Raw genomic sequence first — 26,958 nt, forward strand, 5'->3', positions numbered from 1 at the left:
GATGTAGATTAAATAGCTATATGTTTGATGTCAAGTGAAGTGATTTACTCAAACTAAGGACACACAATAGCAGGTTCAAAATGAATTGCATCATTTTAGAATAAAGTACGGGAGACAAAAGAATTTGGAATTTAGAGCCTTAATGACGAAATTTCCTAACATCATAAATTAAAACAAAAGATTAGAATTTGAAAAAGTAGCATCTAAAGTTGTAAAATAGCATTAAAACGTATGTAAATTCAAATATAAAAATCAGTGTGACTCCCCCCCCCAAAAAAAAATAGACTTAAAAAAGAAATTCTATCAGTTTTATAAAGAAACCTGCTGAATCATTAAGAATATAAAATTAAAATATTCATAATTTCTAAAAAAAAAAATCGACTTTTCAACGTAGTCGCATACCTAAAATATAACTACACTTTGCTGAATATTTCATTTCCATATTTCAACAAAAGATGAAATCACATACAACAATGAGTATCCCACGCAACCAATGTGCGAAAGTTTTCTCATCGGTTTCCTGGTTAAGCTTCTATTTTGCTAATGTCATCATGTTTTAAATACCAGAATAAATATCTATAACATATAGTTAGGAGCATTTTATTTCCGATAATCTGCATCATCGTTCGCTGGGTGAGCATTTTCCAGGAATGTAAATGGATTTCAAAGAACTATGGGGAATTGTCAGATACTCAATCAATGCGAGCGGCAATTAAGGTTCTGGCTTGTATCGAAAAATCGAATGTGTACGGCATACATCTTACACAAAAGCATGTTCGAATGTCAAATGTAGGTTCCACTTCTGAAAATTCGCTTTCTAAATGGATAAACAATTCGATATACATTTAAGATGTGTTTTTGGAACTATTTAAATGTGATTGAATTCAGTGTATAAATGGTTTGGTTTAAATAAACCTATTTTATTCTGATATTTGTTTATATTTTGGAGATGGAATATTTTCCATAAAAGAAGAAAACGAGGAGTGTGTATTGATGAGCAGAAATCGTCACGCGATTTTTATGGTGAATATTAGCCAAGAGTAATTAATGCATTGGTGATATTTGTGATTAAGTTTATTATTAACAGCATCTACTAGCTATAAGAATGAAAAATAATAAAGAATCATAATAAATTGTATTTCTGACGAAATATTATGTTAGAGTAGGCTTAAAATATATATAGGAGTAGTTACCATTTATATGCTTTGAAAATATATGCCTTGTACTGTTTGCCTAAAATAACACACAAATGGGTATTTTTATTAATAACAGAGGAAGTACTGTCCCCTTTAAAAAAATTCGAACACGAGATCTTGCCCAAACTCCATGTTTCAGATCTTCTCAAGTCCGAAAAACACATTTTTGGAGTTTCGTATGTCAGCTTGTCGGTTTCAAAACCACTTAACCCTTTATTTACTGAATTATATTGCTATCAATTTTTCAACTTCCACATATACCCACATAAAGCATAGGCACATTCAACCGTGAGTGGACCATAGACAATTTCCAATACTTCTATTCGTCGGGCGCAACTTTCGGCAAGTACAATACATCGATTCTAGATGAATCTTGGAATCTTATCATTCGGACAGACATTCTGAAGGTTTTTTCCCCCACTGACTAAAATAAGTATTACAGATTTCAAACAACACAAATTAAGTTCAGATACAAACACACATTTTGTCCGGATACTATTTTTACCGACCTCTAGTAGCGTTGGTTTCTGACAGAAATAATAAAAATTAAGATATTAATTTCTTAGGGCGGTATACACTAAAATGATAGATTAATTTTAAAATTAATGGAAACGCTTCAATATTTAAATAAAAACAAAGCATTTTGAATAGTCATATTCATATAAATCGGAATAGTGTAATTTATTTTTTCCAAATTCCTGTGAATACAAACGCGAAAAAAAGTCTTATTTTGCTATTAACAAGCCTAGATTTACTTAATATACGACCCAGATGGGTTGGCTCTTTTGGGAGTGGATGTTTTAGTGAACAAAATTAAATGTATCTTAAGAACTACTGCCAATTTCGGAATCAAATTTGATACACATGCATAAAAAGGCCTGTTGGATCAAATTATTACAATAACCCGATTTCCACAATGGAAGAATTTCGAGATAGTAGTTAATTACCTATAACTCGGATATCTCTATCTCAACAAACCTGTCCTTTTAAGCCATTTCTATTGACACCAATTGCGATAAAAAATAACAAAGTTACAGAGCTGTTCTTTTGTTATTGTTGTTGACGACTGTGCACTATATGCTCTCAATAGATCATTATTTCTGGAAAATATTGCAGGCATCAAAAATGTTTTATGGCATAGAACAGAATGATCCCTAACATTCTATCATTTTTTTTCGCGAAATGCATCTTCCGTAGATGCACCTAATCATCACCAGAATACGTAAGAATGCACAATACAAGGAAGATAACAGTTGCATAATTTATTAATTTCTATTTGTTACTGATTATTGCTGTCGATTAAAAATATTTCGATAATAATTGTCTATCGATAATAACGATAATTAATCAACTGTTGTTGTTTTTTTTTCAATCTAGCTATTTATATTTCATTCTTGAATCAAAGAACAAAAATCTATTTTAATTTTCAGTAAAAAAAAATGCTGGAATTTTTTTTTTGTACTGACAAAAATGCGATGCTGCACCAAAAAATTTCCATCATATTTTATACTAAATAAATAGTGAACACTCGAATAAATGATTGTTAGTAGTTAATATTAGTTAATTAAAATTATTTAATTTCTTTATTATACGTCTATCGGACTATTAATTCTCGTTTAATCTTTTTACCACTAATCCGGTTTCGAATGTTTTATAATAATGAGTCTTTGAAACCGGTATCTATTTACGAGAATGAATGTAAAGCAAATTATCGCTAAGGACGTTTGCATTTTACACTCTGAATTTCTCGTTTGAAAAAATAACTCGTCCCAGGCCTGTTAGTTAAAACTTGCATGGCCGGGTTGGGTCAATTAGTTAGATGGAGGGTTCATTCAGTATATCCAATGAATGATTTCAAAAGAATGTTTAATAAAGCTTTTAATTTTCATATAGGGATATACTTGTATGCGAAATATATATAAAAGGATATAATCATAAAAAAATTTAAAAAAATGTAATCTAGAATACTCTAGAATTTGCTGAATCTGTGCATTTCAAACTTCCCTCAGTTCGAGAAACAAATATTTAGAATTATATCTGCATGTATGTACCTGTCTTTGACATAATAGTCAAGAACCGCTTTCAGCTAGATAGATGAAATTTGGGTTATGATGTTTACATCAATTTATAGATTTCTATTAGAGTTTGGATGAAATCTATTCAAAAGAAGCCTGTCCATCCGAATACAAGTGGGTAATAAAATACAATAAGAGAGAAGGAAAATATTTGATTCAAAGTTTCAGCATCTTAAGTGCAGCTCCGTCAGAGATTTAGAACCAAATCCGTCAAGGCGTTGACCTTCCATCGATCTATTCTTTCACACGCATATAAATGGTACAACTCAAGAATAAGTTACACCAAATTTTATTTATTTAAATCATTGTATTTTCCTGTTACTAAATTTTAATAATTAAAATATGAGGCGCAAAATGAATGGTAATAATAAATTTCTGGTAATTTCATCGAATAACTAAAGTCTTAAAAATAGACAAGTTATTTATAGATTTCATTACAGAGAGCTTTATTTGTCTTAATAATAAACGCCAATATAATTGTATATAAAACTGAGGTATCATTTTTCCTCCTTAGAAATACACGAAGATGCATATAATCAATGAATCAACAAAGGATTTTAATAGTAAACTTTTGCTTTTTGAATTCGTAAATAATTTCTTTTTGCACAAATAAATATAAAATATATAACCTCTGAAATTAAGAATTTCTACAACGAAGAATTAGGATAATTTGTACAGATGGCATAGAAATAATTAACCTTATTTACAAATAAATAATTTATGTTTTATACTATTAATTATTACTGCAATCGACGTACAGTACATCTTCTTCCAGTTCATTCAGAATAAATTTTTGATACTTACATTTATTTGTCCTAGCTTGTTTAAAAGTATCTATTTTATAACACCATTTCTTATCATTTGTCCGAAAAATAAAATGTCTATTTCTTTCAACTGCTTCCTTTCCCTTTAAGTCTCTATACAATGGGATAGGTTCAGCATTCAACCAATGAGCGTACAAGAAACAAGCTATGTCACTTCTGACATTTTCGAGTTCCATCCATCGAACAAGAAAAAATGCATTTTTATCGGCATACTCATTTTCCGTCAAGACATGTTGCCTGAATTTATAAATGCCTTCTAAATTAAATTTAATGCTGGTAAACACGGAAGGTAAACAGAAAATTTCAAAAATTTTTATTTGCCTCTCACAACTGATGGCAACCATATAGATTCCAATAACATCAGGTGCCTTGTCATTCGCAATGACGGAGTCCAGTTTTTTCCATTGGGTAAAATAAGTATCACAGATTTCACATTGTGTCCAGGTACAGCTTTTAACAACCTCTATTTCCATTGGTGTCTTACAGAAATTGGTTTTCGTGGAGTAGCACCACTTTTGGAGCTCAACTGAGAATGTAAGATAGTCTGTCTTTTGAAGAATGTCCAATCCAGGCCAATCTTTCTGAAGTGGTGGTAAAACACCATAATTGTGCCAATGTGCACATAAAATAGCAACTTCTCTTTCTTTATCTTTTTTGTATGTTACCCATCTACAAACAATGCCTGGACATTTGTATTTGTATTTTTTGTCTGTTTTGATGATTTGTTTGATATGATCCACATTTTCATGCACCACTTTTTGAATGTTCCTAGTATCAAGAATTATTTTAGCAATTTCTAGCTTGTTGTCGTATTTTATAGCCATTTCTAAAATTCCAGGTTTTGCTGGTGTTGTGGCCAGATTCTCTTCATTTGCTTTTCTCCATTCCCCAAATCTCCTATCGCAGAAGACGCAGGCGTCTACGTAAGTCGTGTCCCAACCTTGACAAGAATCCACAGGGACAATATCATATTTCTCGACGGAACAACCTTCAGGAGGCATTCCTTCTTTAGATTCTGCTGTAAAGATCAACTTTCGTTAGTATCAGGATAAATATCAAAAATAATAATGAAGGTGCATGTGCCTGTTGATGCTCTGCAGGCCAGATAGTTTACAACTATCAAATTTAACACATATATATTTTGTAAAAAAAGTACTGCGAACCTTAAAGCGATTTTTTTTAATTAGAACAACTTAAATTTAAGCTAATTTTTTCACTTTTTACAATAACTTCCGACAATATAATTGCAGAAAACAAATTTTCAATCGCTTAAGAATTTTAAAAATCGTTTTTTTTATGATACCAATTTAATAGTAGTACAAACGCCTCCTGAATTTTATTGACATTTTTGTGCCTAATTTCCAAATTTTGATTGCATTGTTGTCTTGAAATTCAAAGCTTTTTCATTGTTGTATCTGATAATCAATCGCATGATTTTCTTCCTTTATTTTGGAAGCAAGAGAAGAAGAGATTACATAAAGATAATTTGCAATTTTAATTTATAATTAATAACTAATTTTCAGTTTAAGTTTAATATCTGTGCAATTGAAAAGATGAATAAAAAAAAGTTAAAATACCAATTCTTAATAGCGATATGATGTCTTAAAAATGGTTGCCGTTATAAAGATACTATAGCAAGCCATTAAATATACATATACATATGCATATTTATTAAAATGTTTTTTTTCTTCTGAAACTTTGACAGAATCGTGAGCTTGAAATTACGTCTAACAAATTTCACTGAAATTACATATAATCGATATTCCCAGCAAACCAAATGATCGAAAAAAGCAGCTAGTTTTGAATACGAAAAAATTCCTTTTATGAACTAATTGAACTTTTATGAAATAATCCCAAATATGAAAAATGAAAACTACATTATATATATTTTACGTTTGAATTGTGTAAGAAATTTTGGATATATTACTTGAAAGTAGAATTAATTTTCCGAAATATTGATATATAATTGTTTTGAAATCTTAATTTAGAAGAAATATATCATTAAGAGAATAATTATGAATAATATGATAGAAGAATACACAATATACTTGGCCTGAGCAGATGCCGTGCATAAAATTATATATTTTATGTTCTTATTGAACAAAAGTTAATTAAATGTTCTAAGTTCAAAAATTCCTTCTAGAAACCTTATTGATAGACTATAGAAAAATTTATTGATAGACTAGAAACTCTAGTCTACCAATAGTTTTATTTATTCCATAAGTCAATTTTTCTTGCCAACTATTCTTTATCTCCAGTATCCATTTATGCCTACTGAAAGTTCTAAATTAAAGTATGGCAACTATTTGCAAGACCAATATCGATTTCAAAAATGTCCTGATAATTGTCTAAATTTTTAATTCTTAGCTAAAAAATTATATAAATTATTTGAAACAATAAAAAAGAAAAACGCTTTCGTGATTTAATCCTTCTTTCAAAAATCTAACTTCAAAAATTAATAAGTAGCTAGCAAAAATGATTTTCTAGAAGTTTACTACTGTATAAGAATTATTTTATAAGAACCTCTCTCTTTTAAAATTGTACATTTTGGAAAAAAGAGTGCATTTTTTTTAAAGTCCCACACGTTAAAATTTCGTGACTTATAATATATTAAAAAAATCAAATATTTGTTTTAGACGTCTTTTTTTTGATCGACAGAAGTCAAAATGCGACACAGAATTTTCAATTCTAGAAACATTCTCATGCAAAATTTATCTAAGTTGTACGCACTTTTAGTTATTGCATTTACAAATACATATGCAAGAAAATAGATCGAAAGACGACTACCCTCTTGATGAATTTTGTTCCAAATTTACTATTTATCTATATTTTAAACGTAAAATCTGACTAGCCTAAATCCTTACATTTTGAAGCTTAATTATTTAATTGTCTTTTGTACAATTTACGTATTCACTTGTACTCAACAACCATATTTCCAGTGAATAGATTCGGTATAAAATTTGATAGATATCTGTAAGTATGGTGTTCAGGTCACGTGCCAATCTTGCACAAAATGTTTCTGAGTTACTTTTTTAGTAACTCAGACAGATACAATCACAAAACTGTGCTTTTCGGACTCGAATAGCTCTGAAATGAAGAAAACATCAAAATCTTGGCATCTATTTTTTTGACCATTAAAATACTTTCATTTTCTGATTCTAATACAAGAAAAAACAACAAATTTTATCTCGAAAATTAAAAAAAAAAAACACTGCTTGATATAAGAAACTTAAAAAAAATCGCCCTGAGTTGAACATTCTCCCTGAGTTCCAAACATGTAATCAGGTTTGCAACGTCAGGATCAAATTGTTTGTTCTGTTAGAGTGCCAATGCATATAACAAGCATACACATATTCACATGTATTAGTACACAAGACATTTGAGAAAAATGTTCATTTCATTCGATAAAAATAAAAAAAGCATAACAATTTTAAATAATAAGTAAGAATATTCACAAACAAAATAATTCGTTAAAAGTTCACATCAGAATAAAATGAAATTATAAATAAAATGCTAACTAAAAACTAAAGAAATCTTACCCATTTACCACACAAAGTAGTTTTAAAAATTACCACTAATTTTTCACCGTGTATGAAACGCGCAGCGCCGGCTAAATAACTGGGATAGCCGTCCGTAGAGCTTGTTTGTTTATTATCTACAGGACGGAGATTGCATAACATTGAGAAAAAGAACTTCGTTTATCGCTAATGGTTGTAGATTCAACGCAACGTGGTGCAACTCTTTCTTGCTTTCTTCTCACCTAAAAGGTAACTTTATCGCTTTTTTGGCATTGTTGGCTATAGGTTTGTGCAGAATTTTGGCTTCATTTTTATGGAGCGTTTATTCATTGTGCCTGTTACTAAAGAAATGTAAAGAATATGTGTGGAATATGTTGAAAACAATAATAAATCATTATGGATGTTAGGAAAAAAATGGGCAATTGATAGAAATATTTTGATATTTAAAATGAAGTCTAAATAATTTTAAGACATCCTTAGATAAATCATATTTGTATAGAATCAAATTGAGTCTATTATTAAATTTTCAGAATGAATTCAAATTGTTTCCTCGTCAAGAGCAATTGATATGCATATTTCTATTAGTAAAATTAAATAAAAGTCATCGCCAACATGAAATATTTTGCTGATCATATCGGACTTTTAAGTGTAAGGAAGAAAAAGAAAAGTGCACTATTTCTCAATATATAAATTCCACTTGCATAATGAATACAAGTTAAATTTAAAAGCTGTTTCCAAAAACGTTGCGAAACAAAACCCATAAGTGTTTTTAAAATATTGTAAAAAAAAAAAAAAAAAAAAAAAAAATTAAACAATGCACTTTTTTTTTCGCTAATAATTTTTTTAATGCATGTATTTCGATTAATGTATAGAATTTTGCAAAATCATACCGAATTTTTAATACATATCCAAGTTCCACTCTTCTTTTGGCTGTCATCGCCGATCTTCGGACAGTAAAGGTTAATGAAGTTAGTTTTAATCCTCCATCGCCAGAGGTCAGAAACTTGAATTTTGATGTCTCAGTTCGCCACCCTTAAAGTCGCAAATTTTTCTTCTATTTTTTTCTGTAATAATTCAAATTGTATATTCGTAATAATTGTAACACTTTTGTATTCTGGAAATAAAGAAAAAAGATACAACTTAAAAGGTGCCATAAATTTATAAATTACAATTAATTTAAAATTAGAAGATAAAAACAGTGAATTTTATGTGTCAATTGAATAAATTTTATATTTATTCATATCAACATAAGCATTTTTTGCTGCTTGCAGAATATCAAATCAGTTTTCTATTTTTTTCCCATATATGGTTTCGAGTTTCCAGAGTCCATAACAGTTTCTGCGATGATTTGATTTCTTAATTACTAGACGCTGCGAACGTCTGGTATAAATTTGATTTTTTATATATCTTATGAAAACGAAATCGAGTGGTGAGAAATCGGGATAATGTCGAAGCCATAAAAATGGCCCAACTCTACCAGTAAACCGATTTGGGTATATTTCATAGAAGAAATTATATACACACACTTCCCTGATACAAAAATTTATCTGATCTTCTCGAAACTGTATTAACCATATTTCATTTGATTGCACATACTGGTAGGGTTTTTAAAATAAAATCTGAACTCTCTTTCAGTACATTTCGTTGTTTCCATAATCTGAGTATGTATATCGCCCTTCCATTGCATGGTGCCGTTGTGTCTGCAAACATGCAAGTTTCCCTGTTGCAGTTATAGTATAGGTAGTGATTACGATACAAAGAATCGGTTGTACTAATCAAAATAACAAGGGACAGATCTCCTATATATAAATACATAGCAAATCCGCTGGTTCTAGTGATCACTAATTAGCTTGTAGCGATCCGTTTCGATTGCCCAAACAAATCATCATGGTGAATTATTTGAAACGATCTAGACATTGTCTCCAATTCATTGAAGTCAGTATACCTTTCGAAGAATAGAGGTTAAGTTGACGTAAATCAGGGAATAACTGAAAAAAATTATGAAAGGAACAATTCGTCATGCCTAGATTAATCGGATATAATGGCATAAAGCATGAGAACAATAAAGATGATCAGTCAGGAAAAAAGCACGATCAGTCCACGAAAGTCTGCAAGTCCGTCGACCCTTAATAAAATCACTCCAATGCCATGCTGTATCTTTTGATGAATATTATTCTATGAAACTTCATCAAATGTATACTTGATGATAAATCAATTTCGATAACTTTTCAAGAAAGTTAAAAAAAAAAAAATGAATATGTCTGAATATTTTTCAAACTTGTACATTGTGCCGATTTTTCTGTTTCTAATTAAAACGAAATAATAGAAATAACGATGCGCTGTCTTTATTTACTGTTCTTTTTTTACTTTATATAATTGTATTGCTTTTAAAGCATTTCGGATGTATCTGATTATTTGAATGCTGAAATCCCCTTGGCATAGATCCAAAATGAACACTATAAGCTTTTACCGAAAGAAAAATGAAAATAAATGAAATTGCTTGAACTATTGATTTTAATCTTTACTTAAATACTTTGTAAAATTGCATACGTGAAATTACTTTTTTATTCAAAGAATAATTCATGGATATTTTGCATTTTAGGTATTTAATTAAAATTGAAATAAAAATTCGGTCTTAAAAATAAAGTTTAGAATTTCAGATCACTACATATATTACGAGTCGTAACAAGCGCATTTAACAAAGGTTTATCAGAAGTTTCCTTGCTAAAATTGTGCTTCTGAAATAGAACCTTTTCTTAAATTTGATACCTAAATTTTATCTTCATTGTGCTTTGAAAGCGAAGAAATGTTCCAATACCTTTCCACTACTATCCTTAATAAAGATCACTTTAAACATAAGGATCTACTGATCGAAACAGCCGTGCATTAATAATTTAATCCAGGAACGGAAGTTTAAATTTAATAAGGTGCTGTTCCGAAGAAAAGCGATTTTGTAGAGCACCCTACAAGGAAGGTAATAAGGGTTTACTGAAAGGGATTTTATTAAATTGAAACGATTTGAATTGAAGGCTCTTTCTGAAATTCGTGGTTTGAAGAATTTTAACATCTTTGAATTGTTTTGTTTCATTTCTCTTGTCTTAAACTAATTGGTCTCAATCTTCATAAACCTATTATGTTAATTCATTTTCAATAATCGATGTATAAAGCATTTTATGTTTAATATAAAGCTGGGAATTATATTCTATTGTATCCTTGAAGTAAATGTTGCATTTTGTTAAATCAATTAATGCAATCATTTCAAATAATTAAAATGACGAAATTTTAGAAATTTTATTAATGTGGACGAAAGTAGGAAATACTTTTTTAAAATTAAAGTTGGGTAAAGTTATTGCTTAAAAAATATAGAAAAGTGAAAATACTCTAAAGTAACAGTAAAGTGAGTGTGTTGCGATTTTCTACTGAACTGCCCGATTATAAATATAACATTTTTAATCTGCACAAACACAGCTACACAATTTACAAAAACGAAACACATACACAAGTAAGTCGAACAGTATGGTGGAGGGATTCCACTGTTTCCAATTGAAAGCATTCGGTGTTAGCTAAGGGTTGCGCATAGAAAAAAAGTCGACCTCAGGATGCAGGCCTCCCGTTCAACTGCTTGTCTGTAAACGCCACAAGAGGCTTCTGTAAAACGCCACAAGGGGACGCTTTCTGCTCAAGGGGAAAATAATAGGGTATTTAATCGCACATAAAATGTTTTAAGTAAAATTTTTTAAAATTCTATTTAAGTTATAAAATATAATGAATGTAAACATTCATTAAATGAATTAAAATAAGATGAGTTTGTATTAAGAAAACAAAATAATATATAATGTTTAAAAACCAGCTTGAGATATCTACATGAAATGTTTTCACAAACACCATAATAAAAATTCTATATTACCTCTTTCCCTTATGGATCGTGAGAGAAGACATAAACACCAAGAATTGCCATGATTTGTTTTTCTCGAAACCCAGCACGTGATTGTTTTGTTTTTTAGTTTGGTGATTAAAACAAGATTTGCAGTTTGATTCTTTCTGTACCGAATGAAAGTAAAATTTTACCAGAAAACAAGTAATATATATAATATAATATAGTGAATTCCTACTTTCGCAAGAATTGAACTCGCATTCTTCACCTTCACGTGAAAAATACTGAAATCCTTGCCTTTTACCGATGGAACTACTGCCTGTTGATTTCACGTTTCATCACAAACTGCTAAAACTCTATTTAAAGTACTAAAATTTAATTAAATTTAATAATTGAATGAATTAATATTTGAAAAAACTGCATTAACACCAAGTGTCATCCATTACAAGTTTAAAAAAATGTATTTGAACTTGAGTGGATGAATAAAATGTATTTTATTAACGATTGAAAATTTGAACAAGATATATAAATATATATAGGGAGAGAGAGTGTGTGAGCTAATAGTAGGAATGGAATTACAATTGAAGCAATGAGGTTTATGCCTCATTTCATTCATCTAAAACATTGGACTTTTTTTTTCTATAGACTATCTGATAGAATGTCAAACTTTTGACATTCTAAGTACAGAATGTAAATCTATTCTTGATATACTGAGTGTGAAATTTTAATTATATAACGTTTAATAGTTAGCAGGTTCACTTGCATTGGGTCAAACAGATAAACAAATTTCCTGTTAATGAATTTCTTTCAAAAGTACTATTAAAGACCTTTCTTAAAATTTCAACCTTCTAGTTGAAAGTAGTTTTTGAGTTCACAATAGACAATTCAACGAACAAGCAAACAAATAGATTGTTAAAATTTCAAAATTGTTTTTTAGAGATCTGAAGAGATTAATCAAAATTTGCTCATCGGATTCTTCGACAATTACAATGCCTTTTTTTCGTACACATAATGCGTAAAAAAAGTAGAAACATTTTTTAATGATTTGATTAAAAATAATACTTGATTCCTGATTGATTGTTACTTGATTACATTTGTTTCCGATTATTCCTAAAAGAATAATATTGCATGATTATACTGCAATATTTACAATATTGTATTTTACCGTATAATTCTGAACAGTATTGTCCAGTATCACATGGCTTTCAGTGCTATACAGGTTATATCAAATTTAAACAAATAATTGTGATAAAATAAGTGGTGCTTTGGAGGAGAATTAATTTAGATATTAACCCTTAACTGGGGACGTGCGGTCTGTGAGACCGCTAGCGATGGATTTTCTGTCACCCCTATTCTATTTTTAGCTCAATTGAAGGGATTGATCCTGTAGCTTCCAGTTTTATGACCTTGAATACAGTGCACTTTTTCAATGGATTTCAGCAGATTTTAAAAATAATTCAGCTGTTTCTTCGAGCGCGGTCTCTAAGACCGCATCTCCCTGTTAGTGTCCCAGTGATAAACAAGGCTTAGCAGATGGCGCTAAAATTTGGACCCCGAAATATCATCCAGTTTACTGATCCTTTTATGAAGCAGTGCTCCAGACACTTTTAAATGAAGCAGATAGTGATTTTAGTGATAAGGATAATTGTACAGAAGAGTTTTTCGATGAAAGTTCGCATTCAACTGATTTTGATATGTATGTTCAAACATAATTAATTTTTCTAATGATAATGTATTTTGAAAAATTTATAAAATATATTAATATACCATGATATATATATATAATTTATAGGTTGATTTTTATACTAGTTCTTAACCTGTATGTTTAAAATGCCCTAGAAAACCGTGCTATGAAAGTCACACAAGCCGATAAAAAAAGGACCAAATTTACCCATTGTCATTTTCTTTATTTTTCATATAATTGATAAATTTTACATTATATTGTCTTCTATATACATTCATATATTGTAAAATTAAATATGATGTAAAAAGTAATATGCTTTTTCAAGAATACTATTTATTGTAACATGTAATTTGAGAAGAAAATGTATGTTCTGACGCATTTACTTTTTTCAATGATAATATATTTTGAAAAATTTCTAAAACATATCTAGATATCAAGAAAAATATCCGCAAAATATGTTGGCAGTTTTTCACACTAATGCATTGATTAGAAAATTTAATTTGAGTGCAAATGAAATGCAGTCTCGTAGACCGCACCTCCCCAGTTAAGTCCAAAAATTTCACCTCCCCAGTTAAGGGTTAAGAAGAAATTCTATATAAAAATCTGCCAAGATCTTTATATTTTCATCCAGTCAAAATCTTCCTTACTTTATCTAGAAACCAATAAAAACTAAAAAAAAATCCTGTTCAGGAATTTCAAACCTTATCATCTTTCAACTACACTCGTGGACTCTAAACCCAAATTTTATCCTGAATTCTGAAAAACCCAAGCCCGAAAGCCCCAGTGCTCTGCCGTAAGTCTCCGCAGTATAACGCTAGTTTATTTACTCGTTTTTCGAAACATGCTAAGAAAGAAATAAATAAATATTTCTCTACGGAAGAAAGAAGCTTACTTTCAGTAACGTACGGGGAACTGCTCGTAAACATGTGATATTACGCAAGATTTAAAATAGTAAACTGACGTAAACCTGACAGCATGCCCGGGAAGAAATATAAGTCTGGGAGGAAGCAAGACAGAAGTACAGTATTAACATTTTCTTCAAAGGATAACTCGTCTTACAGAAGATTTATCTTAAATTTTTTTGAATAACAAGCTAAATTTTGTACCTGAATCGATTTATTATGGATTTATATTTGTTTATTCTGTACCCACATAATTTATGTAGTGTAATATAATAGAATACAGAAGTTCACATATTAATTATATAAAGACCGAATTTTCTTTGACGTAATGGTAATTCGATTATATTACCCCAGGTTTGTTAAAGTCTTCGCAGTTTGTTATAAAAAAGTAAAAAAATAAAAATAAAAAAAAAACGCGTTCTTTTTATAAAGTTCTTTAGTATACTTATTAAATACTGCAATAATTCAATTTAGTTTTTCAAAGCTGCTTAGATCAAAGATTAGTAATTATCTTCCGGACTTTAAAATTACATCTAATAATAATAACAATAATAAATATATGTTAATAATTATATCTGGAAAATAATAATAATGCGTAGCTGTGGGTATTAATTTTCTACAAGAGTGGACTTTATATATTTTGTAGGAAGGAATTCGAGGAGAAATTTGGAGATGGGACGCGTTTTGTACGATTTGTTTCGAAGTTTTGATGTTTCTCCCAAGTAACATCAAAAAATATTTCATCATAAAATTTTTACATCCTAAAATTTAGAAAATTCTTTTCTATGGCACGATTTTTTTGCCATGTTATTTTTCTATTTTTTTTCACATTTTTGTATATTTTTCAGCAATATATTATTTTGTTAAATTGAATCTCAAATTAGCTCATTGTTGCTTTTAGTTTTATCATGAATATTTTTTTTCCATAATTCTTGATCGAGATAGGAAGATTTGATTTAATATACATGTTGAATAAATTTTAGTATAAGGCATGCTTTAAAAAAATGTAAATTTTGTCTTTTCTACATTTAAGGTTTAATTTCAGCTATAATGAATGAAAAAAAGTACACCTATTTTCAAACACTGTTTTTTTCTTTTGATATGATTGGATGTAATATAGAAAATTAGTAGAGAATGAAATAGTACAGTACAGAAAATTAAAGAATTGACTAATTTTTTACTAAAGCTTTTTTTTTAAATCAATTTTTAAAAATGATTTTAAACGTATTTTGCACTTACATATTTCTTTGTTGAAGAGAAACTTAAATTGATTTCACTTTGCTGTTAACATGTCACCACCCCCTTTCCCCCCTCATTCTGATGCACAAAATAACGATTCCACATATTTTCTCGTGTTGAATTCTTTTCAGTATCATATATGCTTTTAATAAACTTTTTCAAATTTTCATATGCTTAGAATTAAGGTTTAATTTAAAACCAAATTATGGTGGAGACAAATAGAACGCTGTAACAATAAATAGCTACTTCAACCCACTTGAAGTCACATGAATAAATATGAATAACCGGACACCGCGACAGCATAGGCGAGAAATAAGGTTAAGTTCAAAAATCTGTCACCGGCCACGGAACAGCCCTTCTCGTAGGAGGAATGTCCTGTCATCTATCCTGAATGGTTGATTCTGCACCATATCTATATTCACCAAGGTGGCTATAACTACTTTGGTGGGTATAGTTCCGGAATCTTCTTATACTCTTGTTTAAGATCCCCCCCCCCACGGTTGGATAATATAACAGTATAGGACTTCAAAAAGAATGAGCTTAATATATATAAAAATTAGGAATTTAAAAATATTTCGCTGAAAAAGCCATCAAGATTAAGTTAAATATATATTTAATTGTAAGTTATAATAACATTATTTCCAATAAGCCGACAAAGGTGACAAGTACATCTTAAAAGAAATTACATAAAATATACTTTTTTTACCAGTCACGTTTTTTACCAGTTTTAAAATTGGACCGAGATACAAAAAATATTTAACTGAAAGTTTTATTAACTACTATTCCCAGTAAATCAACTGGGGTTAAAAATAAAGAAAAACAGCGTATTACCAGTAAAACCATCTGGTCATAAAAATAATAAAATTTAAAAAAAGACTATTTTCTTTTTACCACTTCTAAAAAAAACTTATAATAGTTTGGATTTCTTTAAACAACCGAAAGGAATCTATAGAATAGTCTTCGTGATTACGATAGTATGAACCATTTTTCTTGCTGTAAGAGAAAAATCCTTCCTCAAATGTAGAGAAAAAGAAGAGATTTCACATCAAGTATCTCTAGAAGAGATACTTCTCTGCTCTCCAAGTATCTCTTCTATTTTCCGTGCAATTACCTTTAACTAGATTATCACTGAAGCAAAAGTGTGGAAAGATTTGGAACAATAAAAAAGAAAAAATAACCATTCGAGTACCAGTAACCATGGAGATATCGTATTTCGTGGCACATTATTCAAGTATAAAAGTTTTGCTCACCACTACCCGGCAGTCTTTAAGTAGAGCGCGTTTTACGCTGCATTGTTATGCAAATGAGATAGGATTCACTTTTGAATCCATCATTAACGCTGTAATGACCGTTATTATTATGTCAGCTCTATAGTTTTTGAGACAGCTTTAATGCGTTTCATTGTAAATGAAATATTGTAAAGGGTTTTTGAAGTGCTTCGATTAATTTTGGAGTATTGCTTGTTGTGAAGTACCCTCCCCACACACCATCAAGCATTTTCTAGAACTTTTAATTTTTTCTTTTATGAATATTCGATGAATTCATTATTCAGAATTTTGTAATGGTTATAAACATCCGAATCGCAAAACCAAAATGGTTTTATAATATGAACTTGCATTTTTGCATATTTCAAAATTATTTACGAATATAAATTATAAATTATATGCAAAAATGAATTCTAAAGGATTAATTTAAATAGAAATGATATGCCTGAAGTGGTTAGATTTCTGTTTTATTAATTATTCTGATTTGTGTTCAGTACTCTGGACAATAGTTTTCATGCACTTCAGTTTATTTAATATATACAAATAATTAAAACGTGTGTGTGCCTGTATTTGTAAGGGTTTCTTACAGGGCCGATTTTTGAAATTATATGTTCCTAAATTTGAAATTTCTAATTTTGTTTTGGAAGACGGAAATGTGTACCTCCGGATGAATTAAAAAAAAAATAATTAAACGACAATTTTTTCTTAATTCTTATCAGCAATAACTCCCAAAAATATTATTGCAATAACTAATTTTTAAAAAAAATCAATTTTAAAAACTGATTTTAATGATACCAGTTTAATTGTGATGCAAATTTTTTCTTGAATTTCGGGAACTTTTAAAAAATTTTGTCCAATATTCAACTAAAGGTTTCATTTTTGGAGTAAAAAAACCAAAAATTTCATTGTATTTTCAAATTTTTATTGCGTTCTTTACTTCCAATTTTGAAACAAAGATGGATTGCGCTGTTATACAAATTAAATGGCACATATTATTAAATATTTTATGTTATTGTATATTAGAATATAATTATTAATAAGTATATTAAAATTTATACATAATTTCTTTTATATTTATATTTAACTTATATAGTATAAAAGAAGTTTTAATTGAATAATATATTTTATGTAATAATATTGTTCTGCTTGTCGTAATATGTAAATTCATAATCATATTTAAATACTCTCATATTTTTCCATTTGTTTAGGGGATTCCATTTATATCAAAACATAAGCTGTGTTTATCTAAAAAGTATATAAACTTAGTATTTCTTTGTTGTCTCTTAACATAAAAAAATTCAAAACAGTTTCGATGCTTTAATGGCACCACATGAGGCATTTAGTGTTCATTCCAGGATTCAGAAACTCTCCACGCTTTTGCGCATGCGTTAGGTATTTATTTCGTTAAAAAGTGGGTGAAAGGGAAGATGAAATGAGGAAATATTTACATTTAGTTACAGGGTGAACTCAAAATATTCACAGAATTAATAGGCATAATAGACGCTCGTCTTTCTGCATATAGCCCCTTAGCGAAATGAAAGCTTCGAAAAGTGCTAGTTTCGTGATCTTGAAATGAACAGTAGTTTTATACAAATAAATGTAAATAAACAGTCATATACGATTTGGTAAAAAATAGTTTATTTCTAATTCCTTAATGGAAAATAGACAATTTCATTAAAAAATGGAATCGGAGCTGTTGAATATTCTTCCTTAATATGCTTAGAAGTTTTAAGTAAATGAAAATGATTTTTTTTTTGTTTTTAAAAGAAATTACAACATTAACTGCAACTTTTATCACATAAAAATATTCGGAAGATTTCAAAAATCAAATTGGCGCCTCACGTGGAATTTCTTTCGTTAAGATTGACTTATTTCAAGTTCATTTGACTTAGTAATTCCATTGACTTATTTCAAGTTCAAGTTTACAATAAAGTTAACAAAGAAGCAATTCCAAATAAATTATACATATAAACCAAATATATATTTACCGCCATCAGTCACTGGATCTGAAATCTCGTATTTCGCACTTCATTTCATTCAAAATATCTCTTCTCTGCTTACTTTTCGTGATTTTGTGCTGCTTGAAAACCTCGGTTTCATAACACCACTTATTATCATAGGTTCGAATAACAAAATGCTTGATTTTCTCAAGTAATTCCTTTCCTGGTAATTTTTTCCCGATGCACGTTAGTTCTTTGATTCCAGTATTGAGCCAATGAGCGTACAAGTAGCAACAGCTTTCGCTTTCCGGGTTTTTCAATTTCATCCAACGTACCAAGAGGAAAGCATCATTTCTACGGATATATTCTGGCCTTCTTAAGATTTGGGATCTAGCATAATAATATTTATCTAAAGATTTTTTAATATTTATTACAACGTGTGGACCGTGGCCGATTTCTACAATTTCGAAATGCTCTTCACAAGAAAGAGCAAGCATATAGATACCAGCTGCATAAGGCGCTTTGTCTTCGATGATAACCTCATCCAGACGCTGCCATTCGCTGAAGAAAGCATCACAGATTTCACAGGATCGAGTGAAAGTACAACTTTTTATAACCTCTACCGATTTTGTAGGCAACGGCTTTGGTTTCTTCCAGAAAGCGTCTTTCTTAGGATAACACCATTGTTGGCTTTGTTCTGAAAATGTGAGGCAGTTTGTCTTTTGAAGAATGCCCAAACCTGGCCAACATTTGACAAATCTCGGTAGAACACCGTTATTATACCAATGGGCACAGAGAATGAGAATTTTCTCATGACCTTCATTGAAGGTCAGCCATCTATACACAATCACACTCTTACTAAATTTGGATTTTTTGTCTGCAATGATATATTTGATATCATTCACAGATTCATAAGCCCTTTTTTGTAAGTCTTTACAATCTAAAATTATATTCACAGTTTCTGTGACATTCTTGGACTTCAAAGCTATCTGAAGGATTCCTTGCTTTGTTGGTATTTTGGCGAGATGTTCCTCAGTTGCATCAATCCAGTCGCCAAATCTCCTGTCGCAGAAGTCACATGTGTCGGTCCAGCCCCGACAGGCAGCCACTGGGACAATATCCCTCTCGCTTTTCATGACGCAAGCGCCAAAGGACATTTCTCCTTTAGATGCGCCTAGAAAAATGCATAAAAAAATTAGAATCCCTATAAAGAATTGTGTTAAAATTAAGAACGTGAGAATGCATTGTTTATCTTAATATGAATGTCATTTTAGCTTTTTATGCATATCTTCACGTTCTATGCCTCCTAAACAGATGGTCCACATTTTTCACATTTATTATTTAAGAAAAGAAAATAAAGTATTTTCTATTTCTTAAGGAGCAAAAGTTATTTAAATAATCAATTAATTACAATTATATAATAATCATATTGCCTTTTATCTGTTGGAATTTCATATAAAATATATTTCTTGTGCAATTATTGTGGAAGGTTCAAACTTTCACTTTTTTTTTTCGGTACTAATTTCATTTCCGTGAGAAATATTCTTTAATTTTTCATCATTTTTTTCATATTTTAATAAGTAATGAAATAAATGCAAGTGATTTTGAAATAAGGAAAATTATTCATCTCGGTGACGACCACATCTTGCTCAGCAAGGTCTCTTAGAATTTTCACACTATTAGATACGTGTTATTTGATTCTTACTAATTTAAAGAGTTACAGATCACGTGGTTAGCAAAGTTTTAATATATCGAATCCACAACCTTCTTATTTTAGGCACATACATTTACCACCTAAAATTCATTTTATTGTCCTTTAGTCTTTCAGGAACATTCTTAGTTGCCATTAATGTTAAAAGAAGTTTTCAATTACTAATAACACTCCTATCCATAGGAACAATTGAATATTAATGTCCATTCAGGTCTTCTATTTAATGTCAAATCTTACAGCTTATGATTTTGTTTTCGCCTTTCATTTTATTATAAAAGAAGGGTAAGTTTTCCATCTACAATTCACATAATTACTTTTTAACCAGTTAAGTGCTTTCGACCTGTATATATGCAAATCCAAATCTTCATATTAGAGGAGTAGAAGTTTAATTTATTTAATAAAAACGAAATTTTATTCGCCTTACAATGAGTTTTTTTTTGGCAAAATTTACTATGTAGCCATTTCTTTTTTTTTTGCGTTAGATATGTATACATGTCATCTTTGATAATGTGGATTTGATTGCTCAACAATAGCATGTAGTCAATACAAAAGTTCCGTTTTTCATTTATGGCAAAATTTCCGATTTTATGCTTTGAAGCGCGTTAATCTCATGCGATAAAAATGAAAATCCTATCACTCGTAGTGTTCATAGCCTTGATAAAGGTCTTCAACTTTACTCGGGTGAGGGGTATGGATAATACTGTTTATTCTTGCAATGTTCATATGCAATATCGAATGAAAAATCTAAAAATACGATGGGAAAGTTATCAAACTATTATCTTTACTACTTTAGAAATATCAGCTGATAACAATTTTGCGCAATATAAAAAAACAAAAGTTCAGGATATATTTTATTTATATAGTAACCCAGTGTTACGAAAATGAGTCAAAAATTTCATCTCTAAATTATTAAATTTCTAGTTTACACGTTTTACTTAACGACATTTGGATAAAGTATCACAAACATGAAATACCGCTAGAAATTTCATTCGGTCACAGACGGGATGTTAACATTATCAAGTCCTATACAGCCACTTTCATTACAAAAACGAGGCATTTTCCAACAGTTTTAACAGTTCTTTATCTTGAATAGAATTTAAGAAATTTCTTATTTTACCTTATCTTAGAAATTTTTCTTCTTTGTATATTTTTTATATCGTCAACAAATCAGAACTCCAGAGTTTTCTTAGAAATTTCCATGATCGAAAAAAAATACATATATATTTGGAATTGTGCTTGTCTCTCAGATAAGATTTGAAGTTTTGTTTGTATACCAATTCAAATTTTGGATGAATTTTGAAGGAATCCATGAATGAATTCTGGACGAATTCCATTCACAATAAATTTATTGGTCGAGTATAAGTGAACGCTACAACAAAAATACATGGCAAATGAAATTTGATAAGCAGTTGGAAGATTCGTAGATTCGTAGAAGTGCATTGAATTTTTAACTAAATTGAATTCAAGGCTCTCCTGTCTATCGGTGAATATTTTCATATGCATATCATTGAAATATGTAACGAGAAAAGAGAAATCAAATTTAGCACGCACGCTCTTGTTACTAAAATGCCAAATTTAGAATTAACCCTCTGACTTATGGAGAAGTCAAAATATGTGGCATATGGACCTATTTTAGGCATAAAACAATGAAATGGACTCTTCCGCCTCCCTTAGTTCTTGTAATCACTATAAGTGGTGAAGAAGTTACGTTACTAATTGATTGATTCAATCCACAGTTAACCTTGGAAAAACCTTCAAAAGTGTCAGTTTACGTTAAGCTATGGAACGAAAAGCATATGAATGAAAAACATTAAGTGGGATGGAGGCGGCGGAAGTTCTTTATCGTGTTATTGACTGCGCTCTGCACAAGTAACTGACTTCTTCCTCCCTCTGGGGATATTCTTAGTGATACATTATTTTACATACTGCACCCCTTATTTGAAAAGAAACCGGACCACCAATATAGAATTTGCACTCCCCATTCCATTATTAGTAGAGAGAGGATAAAATCCATACCACCCCCCCCCCCTAAATGCACGTTTGGTTGTTTCTTCCACCATTATACAAAAGTAAAAACACCTTATATGCAGGACTCTGAAAATAAAAATTTGAAATCTCGCGGCATTCATTGCTTTGTTTGAGGCACACAATCTTTATACGAGAGTTTTGTTTGCGATTGTGAAGGAAATTTCGAGGAGACATTTCAATTTGGTTTGTGCATATGTTATTTACGATTCAAACTGAAAAACATTTCTGATTGAATTCTGAATAAAATCTATATAAAACCTTGTTGTGCTATGGATTGGATCTAAAATTAAATATTTCAATTTTAAATTTTTGGAAGTACCATTTTTTTACTTTTTTTTATCTATATAAATGAAACAATGAATTTGTGAATTTTATTTAATTAACGTCATTCGTTTTTAAAAATTAAGATTTCTCTTTTGCTATGCACATAATTATGTATTTGATTAAAAATTATATTTTATTAGTTATCAGATAAATGTTTTTAAAGAACAGAAATTCTGTGGGTGATAAAGTTTTAAGACTTTATTAACAATTGTGTAATTGGTTCAGATCCTATATATTTCATTAAACTCACTTAATTATTAATGAACCGCGGTGGTATGATAGTAAGGTCTCATCTTTGGGGCTAGAAAGTTCTAAGTTCGAGACTGAATTCTTTCGAAAACCGATGGTCGGTAGAGCAAATATTCTCCTGCTACTGTGGTGCAGAAATATGGAGATAGGGTGCCAACTCAGGTGCCGTCCTCTTCATATGACAGCTGTACAAATAGCTTAGTGTTTACTTTAAAACGGGACAATATAATTAATCAATTAATAGTTATCAAAAAAGTTTTAAAACTGAGCATCTGCTTCAATAATATTGTGGATAAAAGTGGTTTACGGGCAGTCTAGAGTTATAATATTTAAATAAAAATAAATAGATGTTTACAAACTCAATTAAATAAAAGAAATTTTAATGTAAAATAAATTAACATATGAAAAATATGTTGAAATGTGTAGATTAAACTCATAATGTGCAATACGTAGGATCTCAAAATATTTAAATCCACCAAAAATAAAAACTGCACATATTTTCAGATAAATTTAATAATTTGTAACTGAATTGCGAGAAGTATAAAATCACGTAAACTGTACAATGAAAATGCACGCACTTATAAAATAAACAAAATAATAATTAAATTATTACTTTCTATTCTTATAGCAAACATTCTTTTTTTACGGAAAGTTATTTATTCTTATAAGACTAGACAATTGAATGCTTATTATACTATCATTTTTTTGAATGAAAGATTTTCTATTATTGATATCTAATTATATACACAAAAACTAATCAAATTCTAACAAAAATAGTACGAAAACAAAATGCATAATAAAGAATTAGAAAGCATTCTCACCCATTTCCTTCAGGTGCAATTTTAAAATTTCTCTTTCTATTCCATGTCGTGAACTGTAGTAATGGCCAAGCAGTTATGAATTTCAAATATCAGATTTGCTGTTAAATTTATACCCATAATGATTGCAACCGATTGCACGACATTTACCTTGATTTCATCCCGGTTATGCAACTTCCGGATGAAATGACGCAATTCTGTCAACAGATTTCAATCATAAAAGGATCTTTATCGCCTATTTGGCGATTTTCGAGATTTTGGCGGAAACTATATCAATCATTTCTATCTGAGATACTGAAGAATTTAAAATAAATAGTTGCATCACCTTTTATATATAAAAATTAGCCTTATATACCCATTATAAATAATTTTACTTAATATATGACTTTTTGAGGAATTTTTAAGCATCATCATGGAAAATGGGTGATTTTTTAAGATACGATTATATCGAGAGTAATAATTATTCATTTCATATTGGAAAACTTAAATTTTGTTCTAAACAGAAAAGAATTTTCTTACAAATTTGAATTTGTAACACAGCACATTTATATTTAATACTTTTATTTTCTTTCAGTTTCTATGATTCTCTTTCAACTGAAAAAGAGAAATTTTTTTTTGTTTTTGTTTCTTATGATTCATTTTATTGTAGCTATTTCCAAATTCAGATTATAAATAATTTTTTGCTGATATATAAAATAGACTATTTTCAAATAATATTTAATTATGGTAATTTTAAATTATAGGTTAATTAAAATCTGACATTATTTCGTTAAGTAAAACAATAATGTGAACATGTTTATCTAATTGCATACTATCTGAAAATTGTATCAGATAATGCAAAAATTATCGAAACGTATTATAAGGGACACTATTCAGTCTAGAGTCACATAATTTACCACTTAGTTAATTCTTGGGTAACAAGAGAGTATTTAGAAAAGGATTTTTTTTAAAAATTTTCGATTATATTTTTAATAAAAAAAGCAATTAATATTTTTACATCTTTCGCAGTAACTCAAGAGTATATTATCAGATAAGAACAGTTTATTGTAATATTTTAATAGTAGGATTTAATAGTAAGATTAAAATAGTAGGCCTTTGTAGCTTTTATGTAATAGCCTTTTGTAATCTCCAATTTTTTTAATTTTATTTTTTCTCCAATTTTTATTAAATTGTAGTCTATTTAAAAATATTAGAATATTATTCTTTGTAACAATATTTTGCATTGTTTATACTAATAATATAAGATAATAATTTATACTTATAGTTTATAATAATTTATACTAATTATTTAACTAATGAGTTTCAATTATTTGTATCTGCTCAACTTTCAAATTTAATCGTAAAAATCAAATGATTTAATGAAATTTGGTATCTAATCTTGTCAATAAAATTCTGGGGCTAAGTTTAGCTTTAATTAATTGTAAGAAATGCATTCAAAATGTTCATTGTATTTTCCTTACTATTCTACGAAGTACAAAACGCTCATCTGCGAAACTCTGAAAATAAGTTTGTGCATGCGTGGAATTTATCTTGTCCGCCTTGGCCGAAACCCTACAATTTTTTGCAGCTTCCGGAGGGGGGGGGGGGGTAACAGCTTTATCAGAAAACATGCAGGAAAATTTGACAGACTACTTCCATGGTTTTCAAAAAAAAAAAAAAAATGTTCCGCAAGCATGCAAAATTGGGCTTGTCTTTAAAGCTAAATCAATAAGATTTTTTTTTTGAAAAATTAAACATATAATTCCATTTTTGGGCCTCTTAGTATAATGTTTATTTGCATTTTCTTTCCAGACAATAATATATTTTCGCTTTTTTTTGGTATTCTATAGAAAAACTACCTCAAACATTTTCGAGGAAAACGATTTTATGCATCAAATTCTGGAGATTTGAAGTTAGTCTAAGGAAGACGGTACAAAATATGATAAATATCCCAGTTCTTAGATGTAATATTATGTATACAACTGCAGCTAAATAGTAGCTTATTTATAATTCATTAATCTCAGCTATAATCGATTATAAGCAAAATATTTTTTAAATATAAAAAATAAAATTAGGAAAAAAAAATGAGAAAATGCTAATTAATACATTATACTTAGTCTATTAAATATAACTTTCTAATGTCTTTAATTACTTAAATTTTATTTAAAATATTATAATTATTTGTTAAATATGTTTTACTAATAATATTTCTTGCTTAATTTTGTTTTTCAAAACTGGATTGAAAGTATCTGAATTTTTTTTTTTATTCTGCAGAAATTTTGGAGCTTTTCTTTATATTTAACTTCAGATTAAAAAGAAAGAAAATCGATAGAATAAGTTAACTGTAACCGAGAATCCAACTTATAAGATGTGAATAATCCTTTAAGGTTCTTTTTTTTAGTTAAAAAAACACACACGAATTAAATCTTTTAATACTTTCTGACTTAGAAAAGACATTTATCACGGAGGATCTCCCAAGAAGCTCATAATTCATTATAGATGATATTCCCTTTTTACAAGTAGATATTTTTCACTGCAGTGGCGCCCCCTCTTACTTATCTCTGACATTGTTAACAATAAATTCTTGTGATGCATTGTAAAAGTTCCCTTTGCTACAGCTTTTACATCGCCATTTCTCATTTCTATCTGAACGGCTGTCTTCATTCGATGTTCTTCGTTTAAAGAGTTTCTCTTCTTCATAAAGGGGAAATCTAGGAAATGTTTCTTTTTCCTTTTGAATATTATAGGCTGCTAGACCAACCGAATATTGCTTTCTCGCATGCAAAGAGGAAATATTGTAATCATCAAATCATACGTCCTGGAGATTTTAAACAATGTTCATGTGTCGAACGTCTCGAGTCAAAAAACTCGTTTTTGATTTCTTTCCGTCCGTCAGTGCAAAACTAAAAAGCAACGAGTTACAATAGTTTTCACCCTGTGATGCTTTCAGGGTCCGATTTAGTCTAGACCAGGGCAAAAATTTTATTGAGAGCCCCCCCCCCTTCTGCTTCACTACTTCAGTGATGAAGAACCGAGCTTTATGGAGGTATTTAAATTTTTCACCTCATTACAGATATATAACAAGAAAATTGACTAGAATCTAAAATAGTTATAAAGTCCCCCTCCCTCCCCTCCAATGTCAGACGAAATATTTTTATGTCCATTTTATTAATTTTCTGACAATTCTATGTCCATTAAAAGGATATACTAAATCTGAAAAGCAAAAATTTGACAAAAATGCTATTTAAATTTATAATTTGAAAATGTAAAGACTTTTTTAGCAGTATGAATTAATTAACGAAAAATGCAAGACAAGTTCTATGCACTTAGAG

The 26,958-nt window shown here is 29.4% G+C and overlaps 2 protein-coding genes across 5 annotated transcripts in view; both read right to left on the reverse strand.

Annotated features, from left to right (window-relative positions):
* Nucleotides 1-7,973, reverse strand: part of LOC129971551 (uncharacterized) — a 172,654-nt gene extending 164,681 nt beyond the window's left edge. Inside the window, exons 1-2 of one of the 4 annotated variants that reach the window (XM_056085424.1) lie at nt 7,635-7,972; nt 4,076-5,113 (exon numbers count right to left, since the gene is read on the reverse strand). In XM_056085424.1, the coding sequence (XP_055941399.1) occupies nt 4,076-5,113; nt 7,635-7,638 (1,042 nt within the window). In that variant the 5' untranslated portion in view covers nt 7,639-7,972. Of the gene's footprint in view, nt 1-2,694; nt 5,114-7,634 lie in introns of those variants that run through there. The other 3 variants (XM_056085426.1, XM_056085423.1, XM_056085422.1) reach the window with 3 other exon arrangements.
* Nucleotides 7,974-18,244: 10,271 nt separating this feature from the next.
* Nucleotides 18,245-23,798, reverse strand: LOC129971550 (uncharacterized). Its single transcript, XM_056085421.1, has 2 exons — nt 23,651-23,798; nt 18,245-19,691 (listed from the first exon to the last, which is right to left on the reverse strand). Exons 1-2 carry the CDS (start codon nt 23,652-23,654, stop codon nt 18,571-18,573), a joined length of 1,125 nt encoding a protein of 374 aa, XP_055941396.1. The 5' UTR covers nt 23,655-23,798; the 3' UTR covers nt 18,245-18,570.
* Nucleotides 23,799-26,958: the final 3,160 nt, after the last annotated feature.

The sequence above is a fragment of the Argiope bruennichi genome, chromosome 6 (genome assembly GCF_947563725.1).
Source record: "Argiope bruennichi chromosome 6, qqArgBrue1.1, whole genome shotgun sequence".
In the NCBI taxonomy this organism is placed as follows: Eukaryota; Metazoa; Arthropoda; class Arachnida; order Araneae; family Araneidae; genus Argiope; species Argiope bruennichi.